This window comes from Eschrichtius robustus, chromosome 19 (assembly GCF_028021215.1).
Source record: "Eschrichtius robustus isolate mEscRob2 chromosome 19, mEscRob2.pri, whole genome shotgun sequence".
Lineage (NCBI taxonomy): Eukaryota > Metazoa > Chordata > Mammalia > Artiodactyla > Eschrichtiidae > Eschrichtius > Eschrichtius robustus.
In genome coordinates this window covers 64,168,194-64,180,510 of record NC_090842.1, presented here as the reverse complement: position 1 = coordinate 64,180,510, position 12,317 = coordinate 64,168,194, and the positions used below count along the sequence as shown (strand labels likewise).

Sequence of the window (12,317 nt, the reverse complement as noted above, 5' to 3'; positions counted from 1 at the left end):
CGTCTGTCTTTGTTAACTCATTCCCCAGAAACCCATTCTTTGATTCATTCAACAAACGTTTACTTAAGCCTCCTGTGTGCCAGGTCCTGTGCTGGGTGACACTGGGGAACCAGGGGAGTCACATCAGGCCCCTGCCTGTGAGGAGCTTCCATGGTGCAGGGGGCACAGACAATGGTGCCAGGCTCTTGCTGAGACTTGGGACACAAGAGGGAATGCGGCCAGAAGGTCTGGTCCTGGTTGGGGAGACAGACAAGCAACAGACAATCAAAACCTAGTGTGAGGATGAAGAGGGGGGGCCTGGAGTCAGACATAGTGATTTTAGACCCTCACTGTCACACTTACCAGCTGTGAGATCTTGAGTGAGTTACTTCCCGTCTCTGATCTTCAGTTTCCTCATGTGGACGATCGAAATAGTAAGAGCTTGGTGTAGTGGTTGGGGGCCTAGGGTCTAGATCCCAAGGCCCTGGGTTCAGCTCCCAGCCTGGCCAGTCCCTGGCTCTGAGAGGACCTTTGGCAGGTTCCTATTCTCTGAGCCTGGGTTTCTTCCTCCATCAGGTGGAGTTAGTAATAATACCCATTTTCTGGTTGTCTGTCATGGCGTGACAGACCTCTCCGCAACTTGGTGGCTTAAGCCAAAAATCATTTATTTTGCTTGTAAATCTGAAATTTGGGCAGGGCTTGGCGAGGACAGCTTGCCTCTCCTCCATGTAGCATCAGTCTGGGTGGCTCAAATGGCGTGTCTAAGATGCCTCGGTCATGTGCCTGGCAAGCTGGCTGGGGATGCTGACTTCAGCCGGCTGTTGGCCAGGGACCATGATTCCTCTCCACTGGGATGATTGAGCTTCCTCACATCATGGCGGCTGGGTCCCGAGCGGGAGCATTCTGTAATGCGGGAAGTGGAGTATGCCAGTCTCTCAAGGCCTAGATGCAGAAACTAGCACAGGGCCACTTGTGCTGTACTCTCTTGGTCTGACAGTCACAGAGCCTACCTAGATCCAGGGGAGGGCGAGATAGACCCTATTTCTTAGCAGGAGGAGGGTTGAATTTGTAGCCATTTTTAAGCTACAGAACCTGCCCCATGGGTTGTTTTTTTTTTTTTTTTTTAAATATCTATTTATTTATTGGCTGCGCCAGGTCTTAGTTGTGGCATACGGGATCTAGTTCCCTGACCAGGGATCGAACCTGGGCCCCCTGCACTGGGGGCGCGGAGTCAACCACTGGACCACCAGCAAAGTCCTCCCGTGGGGTTTTGAAGGGTCATTAATGTAGTATCTTCAGAACCATAGCTGACATGCAGAAAATGCTTACTCTGTATTATCACCACTATTAGCATGGGGTGGTAGGGAAAGCTTTCAGGAGGAGTGAGCAGCCTGACCTTTGTGGACCAAGCTCTTCCCTCTGGCTGTGCAACCTCCAGCAGTTCCCTTGATGTCTCTGAGCCGTGGTATCCTTGTTTGTAAACACCCAGCTCATAGAGCATTTGGAAGTGTTCAGCCTGATAACGCCCAGGAAGAATTTCGCACAGTTCCTGGACCACAGTACATGGGTAATTATCATTTTGGTTCTTGATAAGGTGAGACTTGAAGGACAAGTTGTGGTTAAGCCGGGTTGGAAGGGGTGGGGGAGTGAGCCAGAGCTTTCAGGCAAAGGAAACTGTCCCGGCCAAGGCTGGGAGGGGAGAGATGGCCTAAGAATGGCAGGGTGTTCAAAGAGGAAGTGCTGGAGGGGGAAAGGAGGGGGTGGGTGTAGGCCATGCAGGGCCTGGAAGTTCTGATGAGGAACTCGGTTGTCTTCCAAGGCCAGGTGCTGGGGAGCCACAGGAGGGCTGTGAGGGATGGGGGGGTGCCGCTCTGGGGGTAGAAAGACTCAAGGACCATCTGGGGGGCCACGGACTGGAGGGAGGAGGCTAGGCAAGCGGACAGAGGAAGTCAGGGCCTGTGCTGGGGTCTGGCTGGTAGAAAGAGGAAGGGATGGAGCAGAGAGATTGAGGGGGCCGGAGGGGTGGGATCCAGAGACTGACAGCAGTGAGGGGAAGGAAGAAGGGAGGAAGGCTCCCAGCATCCCCCTAGGTGGCAGAGCCGCACTGGAGATGGAGGATGCAGGAGGGTGGGGTTGGGGGGAAGACTCTAAGTTTAGTGGGACACGGGGCATGTTAAGACCTGGGGGTTGAGGGGACACAGTGCTGGCTCTCAGGAGAGACAGCTGGGTGGAAGATAGCCACTTGAGACTTGGCCCTGAGGGCAGCAGGGGACCGTGGAGAGCAGACGAGGAGCAGGATCGGACCTGCGGGCGGGTGGGGGCGTGCTCTCCTCCAGGAAGTCTTCCTGACTTCACCTCCCCACCCCCCTCCACGAGTTTGTTACTAAGTTTCCAGCTGGGACTCCAGTCTCACCGTCTGCCCCCAGGGGCTGGGGAGTGCAGGGGTTACGCTGGGCCTAGCTGATGAGGACAAGTGGGGCAGGGTGTGGGTGGCTCAGCCATAATATCTGGGTGGGGGATCCTGGCACCTCCCCATGGATCTGGCTTCCTTCCCCGCCCAGGAAGCTATCAGTCCTGTTGGACTCGTCTAGCCCGGGAGGAACGGGTGCAGGCCCTGGGTCTTGCCCCAGTATCCTCGCGGGTGCAGCTGGCACCATGGACACCTCGCGGGCTCTGCTGCTCTTCCTGTTCCTGGGTAAGCCCCCCTGCTCAGCCCCTTGCCCATCATTTCCCTTCTCTGCAGCCCAGCAACTCCCTCCCCTCCTTTCCTCTGCAGCCTCGGGAGTAAGAGTCCTCGCCGTCAAAGCCTCTTCTGGAATTCAGAGAACCAATCTCTCCTCGGACTCGGAAAGCTCTTCCCAGGGCCCGGGTTTGAAAGTTCCCTCCATCAAACCCCCCAGCTGGAAATTTCCAGATCAGTCTCCAGGTTCAAAAGCCTCTGCTGATATCCCTCATTCTGAATGGTCTCCTGAGGTGCTGAATTTGAAGGAGGTGCCCGGGTCCTTCCGGTCCAGTGTTTCTGCTGAGAGCAAAAATCTGAACCTGGACCCCTTCTCCGGAATCCCTGGCTCCCAAGTATTTCCTCATACCTCGGGTTCTCAAGTTCCTGCCCCAAACCCGGAGCCTTCCTCCTCTGTTAAGACCCCAGCTTCCAAAAGTCAAGTCCCCAATACTACCGTCTCTGTGCAGGCCCCAGTTTCAAAACTCTCCCCTCAGGATCAGGATCTTAAATTCTCTGCCTGGAGCCTGGACTCCAAAGTTACCTCAGAGGCCCGCTCGGGGCCAAGCTTGCCCCCGCAAGTGGGGGGCCCCCTGGCGGTGCTGGTGGGGACCACAATCCAGCTCCCTCTGGCTCCAGTTCCTGGCCTTGGTCCCCCTTCCCCTCTGCTGGTTTGGCGCCAAGGTTCCAAGGTGCTGGTAGCTGGGGGTCTGGGGCCAGGGGCCCCGCTCATCAGCCTGGACCCCACGTACGGAGACCGCCTACGATTTGACCAGACCCGCGGGAGTCTGGAACTCTCCTCTGCCCAGCTAGAGGATGCTGGGCTCTACACAGCTGAGGTCATCCAGGCCGGGGTCTCCCGGCAGATTTGGGAGTTCATGGTGCGTGTATATGGTAAGTGGGCCCTGAGGTGCCGAGTGCTGGCTGCAGGGGCTGCTGTGGGCAGGTTACTGCTGTTCTGAGGATGTGTTTCCTGCCCCAGAGGAAGGGGTTCCTAGACAGGGGAGAGGGACTTCTGGGCTGGAGGGAGGGAGAAGAGGAGCTGGGGGTCAAGACGGGTGCTTGAGGGAAATTGGACCTGGGGACCAAAACTCCTGGGAGCCCGGACTCCCGAGTCCCAGAGAGGAGAGAGCTGGGTACTCGGACTCGGGTCTGTGAGAAGAAGAGGACTCTTGGGGCTAAGAGGAGGGCTAAGAGAGGGCCACGGCTGGGGCGAAATCCTGGGTGTAAGAGGTGGAGGGGGCTGGGGCTCCCTGGGCCTAAGGGACGAGGGGGCTGAGAACCGAGTCCTGAGTCCGTTCCCCCTCTCCCAGAGCCCGTGTCCACGCTGTCGGTGAAGCCTGAGGTCCCGGAGACCGAGGAGGGGGCGGCGGAGCTCCGGCTGCGCTGTGTTGGGTGGAGGCCGGGTCGCGGGGAGCTGAGCTGGACCCGGGACGGACGCGTCCTGGGGTCAGCGGACCCTGCGGGAGTGGAGCCACTCCGGATCCGCGTAGAGGGCGACGAGCTGCTCATCGCGCGCCCTACGCGCAGCGACCAGGCCCGGTACACCTGCCGCGTCCACAGCCCCTTCGGCCACACGGAGGCCGCGACCAACGTCAGTGTCTTCTGTGAGTGCGGGTGTGCCTCCGGTCGGGGACAGGGATCTGAGGGCTCAGGCTCCTGGAGTCCCTGGGGAGGAGAGGGCTGGCGGTCCAGTCTCCGGAAATCCTGGAGGAGCCCCAGTTGACCCCGACTCTCGCGGTTCCGACCCCCTTCCTCCGCCTAGACGGCCCGGATCTGCCGGTCATCACTGTCTCCTCGGACCGCGACGCCGACCCCTCCCTCTTTGTCACCGCGGGCAGCAACGTGACCCTGCGCTGCACCGCCGCCTCGCGGCCACCGGCCGACATCGCATGGAGCCTGGCCGACCCGGCCGAGGCCGCGGTGCCCGCCGGCCCGCGCCTCCTGCTGCCCGCGGTCCGGCCCGGCCACGGCGGCGCCTACGCCTGTCTCGCAGCGAACCCTCGCACCGGCTACCGCCGCCGCTCGCTGCTCAAACTCACGGTGGCGGGTGAGGGCGGCGGGGTGGGATGGAGGGGCGGGGTCAGCAAGGAAGGGCGGAGATGCCCGGGAGAAGGGGCGGAACCGGCAAGGGGCTGGGATACCCGGGGGGGATGGGCGGGGGGGGGGGGAAAGAGCGTGGTGGGGCGTGGCCGGCAGGGAGGGGCGGAGATCCCCGTAGAAGGAACGGGGGGATGCACAAGAGAAGGGGAGGAGCAAGGATGGCCAGGAGAGGGGGCGGGGCCAGCACTGAGAGGGCGGAGCTTCCTCGGGATGAAGGCGTCTCATCAAATTAAGCAGCGGACTTCAACGGCAAAGAGTAGGAGACAGAAAGGAAAGGGACTAAGTTGCTTGGGCCAGTAAGTGGGATCAGCAAGAGAGAAGTTACCTGGGAAAGGGGGCAGAGTCACGAGAGAAAGGGGTGGAATCATTCTAGAAAGGGGCAGAGTCGTCCTAGAAAGGGGGCAGGGTCCACTAGGAAGGGCAGGGATGTCAAGAAAAGGGGAGGGTTCAGTAGGAAGAGGCTACTCGCGGAGTAATCAAAGAGGGGGGGGCCAAAGTAACCTGGTGGAAGGGGTGGAGCTAGAAAAAAGGGTCGGGGTTACGTTTGGAAGGACAGGTATCAGTGTGGGAAGATGAAGTTTCCTTCGGAAAGGGGGGCAGTCAGTGGGGCTGCGACTGCCCACCTAGCCCAGGAGTTGCCGGGGAAAGGGAGCGGGGTCTGTAAGAGAACGGGGCGGGGTCAGTGCCTACAGGGCGGGCCCAGGTGAAGAAGGGGTGGAGTGAACGCGCGAGAGGCGGGGCTAGAGGGGAACTGGGAGAGAACTGACTGACCCCTTGATCTCTCCCTCCCCTCCACAGATCTGCCCCCCGGGTCCCCACAGTGCTCAGTCGAAGGGGGTCCTGGGGATCGCTTCCTCCGCTTCCGCTGCTCGTGGCCCGGCGGGTTCCCTGCCGCCTCCCTGCAGTTCCAGGGTCTCCCCAAAGGCGTCCAGGCGGGACCGGTGTCCTCTGTGCTCCTGGAGGCTGTCCCCGCCCAGCCCCGGCTCAGCGGCGTCCCCGTCACCTGCCTTGCTCGCCACCTGATGACCACGCGCACCTGCACTGTCACCCCGGGTGAGAGCCTGTGGGACTTCTTTCCTGTTTTCCGAGGAGGAGGGGCTATTTCTTTCCTCCTTTAGAACTTGAGAAAAGGGGACTTCCTAACTACAGGAAAAGAGATTTCCTCTATCTTTAACCCTACAGAAGGTATGAGGTTTTCCCTATACCTCAAGCAGGGGCGGGGCCAAAATTTCTTTCCTGGACCCAGGAAGAGGACTGACACTTTCCCACGTGTTCAGAGCAATACATGGTTGAGAACAATATGAGTTTCCCAGGCCAGGACCTGGCCTGTCTTACGTACTTCCTAAGTCCTTGTTAAGGAAATCAGATGAATGAATGAGGGAGTGATTGAAAGGGCAGATCTTCTTCTTTTGGCTAAGGTGCCCTATTAGATTCACCAAAGGGCACAGGACTTGTTCTCTTTCTTGATTGGGTTTCTTCCACCTGCAGAGGCCCCTCGAGAGGTGCTGTTGCATCCGATGGTCGAGGAGACACAGTCAGGGAAGGCGGAAGTGGCGCTGCAGGCCTCTGGCTGTCTCCCACCTTCTCGAGCATCTTGGGCCCGGGAAGGGCGGCCCCTGGCCTCCAGAGACCAGGGACGCCTGCGGCCTAGCCAGGATGGGCAGAGGCTCCTCATCGGCAACTTCAGCCTGGACTGGGACCTGGGAAATTACTCCGTGCTGTGCAGTGGGGCGCTGGGTGCTGGGGGCGACGAGATCACCCTCACTGGTGAGCCCCATCCTTTCCCAGAACCCAGGTCCTCCAGCCCTCTCTTCTCTCAAACCCAGGAGACTGGGATTCCAGCCTGTTCCTCCCTCAGACCAAGGAGTCCAGGCCCCCAGTTCCCTCCTCCCTTGGACACAGATATCTTGGTCCCCGGCCTCTGCCGACCCCAGACCCTAGAACTCCCACCCCCAGATCCCTGACCCGTCAGGGAATCCTGGACCCCAGTCACTTTTTCCATGAAACCCTCAGACCCAAGAGTTTGGGCCCCCAGTCCCTTCCTTTCTTAGACCCAGGAGTTGGGGTCTCCAGACCCTCTGCCCCTGGGACCTAGGAGTCCAGGCCCGTGGCCCTCTTTCCTCTCCCTGCTAGGACCCATGAATCCAACCCCCACCTTGATTCCACCCCCACCCCCCCAGGACCTTCTATCTCCTCATGGAGGCTGCAGAGAACCCGGGATGCAGCAGTGCTGACTTGGGATGTGGAGCGAGGGGCCCTGATCAGCAGTTTCCAGATCCAGGCACAGGTAGAGAACCCTGACCTGAGCAAAGCCACCGCGTCCGAGGACTGGATCTCCCTGCTCACCCTCGGACCTCGGGATCGCTCAGCTGTGGTGCCCCTCCTTCCTCAGAAGCCTCGGGCCTGGGTCTTTCGTATCCTGCCCACTCTGGGGCACCAGCCAGGGACCCCATCCCAAAGCCAGATCTACCGCGCCGGTGAGTGAGAGCTGCTGGGCTTCCAGCTGGGCTGAGAAGCCCTTCTCCTGGGCTTCCTCCTGTCAGTCTGTTTTGTTGGATCTTCCTTCTTTCTCTGTGTTAGCTTCCTGGGCTTGCTGTAAGAAGGTACCATGAACTGTGTGGCTGGAAACAACAGAAATGTATTCTCTCCTAACTCTGGAGGCCAGGATTCTGAAATCGGGGTATCTGCAGGGCCATGCTTTCTCCGAGACTCTGCATAGACCCCTTGCTTGCCTCTTTTCTAGCTTCTGACGGTGACGGTCAATCCTTGGCGCCACTCCAATCTCTGCCCTCAGCTTCTCACAGCCTCCTCCTCCTCCCTGTGTGTGCCTCTGTCTTCTTCTTCTTCTTCTTCTTCTTTTTTTTTATAAATTTATTTATTTATTTGTTTTTATTTTTGGCCATATTGGGTCTTCATTGTGGTGCGCGGGCTTCTCATTGCGGTGGCTTCTCTTGTTGCGGAGCACGGGCTCTAGGCGCGAGGGCTTCAGTAGTTGTGGCGCACGGGCTTAGTTGCTCCGTGGCATGTGGGATCTTCCTGGCCCAGGGCTTGAACCCGTGTCCCCTGCATTGGCAGGCGGATTCTTAACCACTGTGCCACTAGGGAAGCCCTGCCTCTGTCTTCTTGTAAGGACACAAGTCATATCAGATTAGGGCCCACCCTCATGATCTCATCTCGACTTGATTGGTTGAATTGTGTCTCCCCCCAAAGATACAGTAGTCCCCTTTTATCCTCGGTTTTGATTTCTGAGGTTTCAGTTACCAGGGGTCAACCGTGGTCTGAAAATATTAAATGGAAAATTTCAGAAATAGGCGATTCATAAGTTGTAAATTGCGTGCCTGAGTAGCGTGATGAAATCTCACGCTGGCCCCCTCCATCCCACCTGGGATGTGAATCACACCTTTGTCCGGAGTATTCTGCCTGTTACTTTGAAACTGTCTCAGTTATCAGTTCAACCGTCATGCTGTGTCAGTGCTTGTGTTCAGGTAACCCTTATTTTAGTAATGGCCCCAAAGCGCAAGAGTAGTGATGCTGGAAAAAGCATAGAATACATAGGGTTTTGCACTATCCGTGGTTTCAGGCATCCACTGAGGGTCTTGGAATGTATCCCCTGAAGATAAGGGCAGGGGGAACTACTGTATACTGACGTCCTGACCCTCAGTACCTGTGAATGTGACCTTCTTTGGAAAAGAAGTCTCTGCATATTATCTTGACTTGATTACATCTGCAAAGACTCTATTTCCAAAGAAGGTCACGTTCACAGGTACTGAGGGTTAGGATATCACTGGATCTTTTTTGGGGACACACAGTTCAACCAGCAACAGTCCCCACCTTCTAAGTATTGGATGTGTCAGTCCTCAGCCCTCTTCTCCACCTATATTTCTCCCCAGTGTGGCCTGTCCACTCTCATCACCTTAAATATCATTAATACTCAGAGATGACTCTCAAATGTCTGATCTCCAGCCCAGACCTCTGAACTCCAGACTTGAAAAGCCACCTCCCTACTTGACATCTTCACTTTGGATGTCCAGCTGGCATTTCAGACTTTACATGTCCAAAATAGATCTCTTGAGGTTTTTTTCTCCCAAACTACACCCTCCCCCCCCACCCCCCCCCCCCACCAACTCTCCAGTCTTCCCATCCTGGGACATGGCACCACCCACGTGCTGACGTCACCTCCAACATCCCAAATACCAGCAGGGTCCCATCACTTCCTTCTGAAATGCTTTCCCAATCCATCCACTTCTTTCCATTACACTCTGGTCAGACACCACCATCCTCTCTTGCCTGGACTGCAGCAGCCATTTACCTGGTCTCTATATGCCCCCTCTTGCCCTCTTACAATCCATTCTCCAGGTAGAAACCGAAGTTATGCAAATCCGATCACGTTGTTGCTGCCTTGCTTAAAAGCCTTTCATGCCTAGGCTCTGGCCCCTGTTAATCCCTCTAACTTCACCCTTTACCTCTTCCACCTTCATTCCGTGTCCGCCACCCACAGTTTTCATTGAACGCAGAAAACTCTTTCCTACGTCTGAGTCTTTGCATGTTCTGTTCCCTCTGCTTGGAACACCCTTCCCCCTGTTTAGCATGCCCGGCTCCTTATTCCCCAGCTCTCTGCTCAAATGTTCCTCAAGGACCTTCCTTCACCAACTTTTCTAAATGTCACCTCCCCTTCCATTATTTCTATCATAGCCCATTTACTTTTTCTTCTGAGCACAATCTGAAATTATGTTATTTATTTGCACATTCGTTTCTGATTTCCCCCCTAAAATTAATCCTCACGGTAGCAGGTATGTTGGTTTGCTCACCAGCGGAGATTCACCACCTGGCGGAATGCCAGGCACACCACAGTCACTCAGGAAATGTTAAATGAATTGAGAGTGCTGGGGTCCCAGATTCCTGGGTTCTGAGGGGGGCTGGGGCAGGGGGCTCAGGAAACAGGTCCGGATTTGGCTCCTGCTCCCCTTATCCGCCTTCTCTTGGTCTCTTCCAGGCCCCACCCTGGGCCCCGGGGCCATCGCTGGCATCGTCCTGGGCTCCCTACTGGGCCTGGCGCTCCTGGCAGCACTTCTCATCCTGTGCATCTGCTATCTGTGCCACTTTCAAGGTGAGTGAGTGACCAACTGGTAGGTTCCCTACAGAGGGTCCCATTGGTTCAGGCTCTGAACCAATCAGCAGCAGTTACCTCATCCAACCTGCCTTCCTACCTCCGTATCAGCCAATCAGAGTAAGGCTCCACCTCTCAGCCCAGCTTCCCTTGCCATTGACTGGGTGGGCATGGCAGAGCAGCCAATCAACTGTTTCTATTTCTCTTCCTGTCCCTTTCCCAGGAGAGACTCCTAACAAAAAGAAGCATCCTCCCAGGTTGACCCCTGTATTCTCCCTGCCGGAAAGGAAGTTTCAGAGCGACACCCCAGAGCAGACCCCACAGCCTCTGCCCCTCAGTGTTCCGCTGGAGGACCCTAGCCCGACCAGGGCCCACCCAGTGAGTGTGGGTGCCCCAGTGTCCTGGAATGGAGGTGGAACTTTTTGTGTTTTAGTCAGGCAGAGGAGATGGTTTGAATTCTCTTCCTCCAGCTTTTCTTATTGGTTTACAAAGTTGGTAGATTTTCCCTGTCTTTTTTTTTTTTTTTTTTTTTAAATATATAAAAGTTGAACGGGACTTCCCATCCAATTTTTATATATATTAAAAGAAGTGCGAAATTCCAATTCCCCCCCAAATGAAGGAAAACGCCTTCATTCTTCTCCATAAAAATTGGCAAAACTTCCATTTTCTCTCCGAAGTGGGATAGAACGTCTTCTTCCCCATAAAATTTGGGTTGTTGCATGTCTTATCTCTCCCAAGGGTGGCTAGACATTTTTTCCTCCTTGCAAATGGAGGGAACTCAGCTAATTTCGGAATGGTGCGAGCTAGCTCTAGAAAAGGGTGAGTTATGTCACATCCAGGGTAACCCCTGAAGTTGTCCCCCATCCCTCCTTTCTCTTTCAGGCCACTGATCCCAGGACAGTCAGCTTTTCACATGGGGTCCCCAAGACTGTTCGGGCAGCCACGCAGGTGTGACCAGGGCTAGTGGCCTGCTCTGCACAGGACTTTTGGGACGGGACTTCCTGTTTCACCCCAGCAGCAGTAGGGGACCTCCTGTCCTGCTGTGATTGAAGCTTGGACCCATAAAGTGGGACTTCCTGTCTCCCTCTCTCAGTGCAGAAGACTCGCCTTGTATTTGTGCAACTAAGGAGATGGGACTCCTGGGCTAGGAGAGACTCCTGCTGACCTAACAGTGTGGCTTGCACAACTTTCAAGCAGTCGAGGATCTGTGGCCGACTGGCAGGGCTTGCTGTGCTGCCCCGAGCTGGAGGGGGCGCCCTGCCTCCATTCTCTGGAAAGGTCTTCCTATATCAACGTTTGCCTGCTTCAGGCCACGCTCCGTCCAGCTCCCAGAGTCTTCATCTTAGATCAGATCGCGTTCCTCTTCTCTTTAAGCCCTTCTATGGCTGCCCGTTGCCCTTCAGATATTGTCCAAACTCCTCATCGTGACCTTCAAAGTCTTATGGTTTGGGCTCTGTCACGGCCTCTCTGACCTTCCCTTCCAGAAATTTCACCCCTGCTTCTCTCCACCATACTTAAGTTTGCCTCCAGGCCTTTGCTCCCAGAGTGTACTGTGCCTGCAGCAGCATTCTTTGCTCTATGTCATTCACTTTTCAAGTGTAAAGGTAACCGTTACCATCGTAGAGGACCCTTCCCTAACCCATGACCCTAACATGCCTCAGTCGTGGGTTAGGTCCCAGAGGCCCTGAGCCTCCTACTCCTCGTACTTAGATACATAACTGTTTGCTTAGCCTCCGACCCCCTCTTAACTGGGAGCTCCACGAAGGTAGAGACCGTGTCATTATCCTGAGCACTTAACACAGAGTTTGGTACACCGCAGGCCATCCATATTTGTTGACTGATCAAATATTTGGGGCCAGTGAAGGCCTGGGCTTGCTGCTACCATCCCCAGCAGGATGCCTTCCTTTTCCACCTGGGTTTCCCATTGGAAATTTAAGGAGTGCATCAATGAAGATTCTTCTGGCTGTAAGTAACAAAATAAATGATGGCAAGAGATGGAGGTAGGTGGTTTCAGGCTGGCTCAGCAACTCAGTGACCCCATCAAGTACCTGGGCTCTTTGTGTCCTTCTACTCTGCCACCCTCAGTGGGTCAGCGTAGTGTCTCACGTAGCAAGATGGCTGCTGCAGCTCACACAACTGTATCTGACGACAAAAGGAAGGGAGCAGGGTTCCTCTCCTCTCATGAGTGGGGGAAAAAATTTCCTGGAAGCCTAACAGTAAACTTCCCTTATGTCTCATTGAACAAAAACTGGCCACATCACTGCAAGGGAGGCTGGGAAACCAAATATCTCAGCCTGTATCGTGGGAAGTGGGCAAAGAGGTAAGTGGAAACAACTAAAGTATAGGCAACCAGCATCTGACTCAGGGAAGGAAAGGATTCTGGTTAAAGATCGGGGTGAAAGCGGCCTT

General features: G+C 55.7%; 1 protein-coding gene across 3 annotated transcripts; it reads left to right on the top strand.

Annotated features, from left to right (window-relative positions):
- Positions 1–2,519: 2,519 nt before the first annotated feature.
- VSIG10L (V-set and immunoglobulin domain containing 10 like) lies at positions 2,520–11,008 on the top strand. Of its 3 annotated transcripts, none has more exons than XM_068527734.1 (10): positions 2,520–2,674; positions 2,756–3,592; positions 4,012–4,305; positions 4,464–4,748; positions 5,600–5,854; positions 6,290–6,568; positions 6,982–7,278; positions 9,795–9,908; positions 10,132–10,292; positions 10,791–11,008. In XM_068527734.1, the coding sequence occupies exons 1-10, from the start codon at positions 2,635–2,637 to the stop codon at positions 10,860–10,862; spliced, it is 2,634 nt and encodes an 877-aa protein (XP_068383835.1). In that variant the 5' UTR covers positions 2,520–2,634; the 3' UTR covers positions 10,863–11,008. The 3 variants fall into 3 exon arrangements, with proteins under 3 accessions (XP_068383835.1, XP_068383836.1, XP_068383834.1); XM_068527735.1 differs by having other exon boundaries at positions 2,521–2,674; positions 10,132–10,286; XM_068527733.1 differs by lacking the exon at positions 10,132–10,292 and having other exon boundaries at positions 2,562–2,674; positions 10,791–10,869.
- The last annotated feature ends 1,309 nt before the right edge of the window (positions 11,009–12,317 follow it).

Coding starts and splice junctions, on each gene's coding strand:
- VSIG10L (XM_068527734.1), top strand. CDS start 2,635: ATGGACACCTCGCGGGCTCTGCTGCTCTTCCTGTTCCTGG. Junction 3,593..4,011: donor GTTCATGGTGCGTGTATATG/GTAAGTGGGCCC, acceptor CCCCTCTCCCAG/AGCCCGTGTCCACGCTGTCG. Junction 7,279..9,794: donor AAGCCAGATCTACCGCGCCG/GTGAGTGAGAGC, acceptor GGTCTCTTCCAG/GCCCCACCCTGGGCCCCGGG.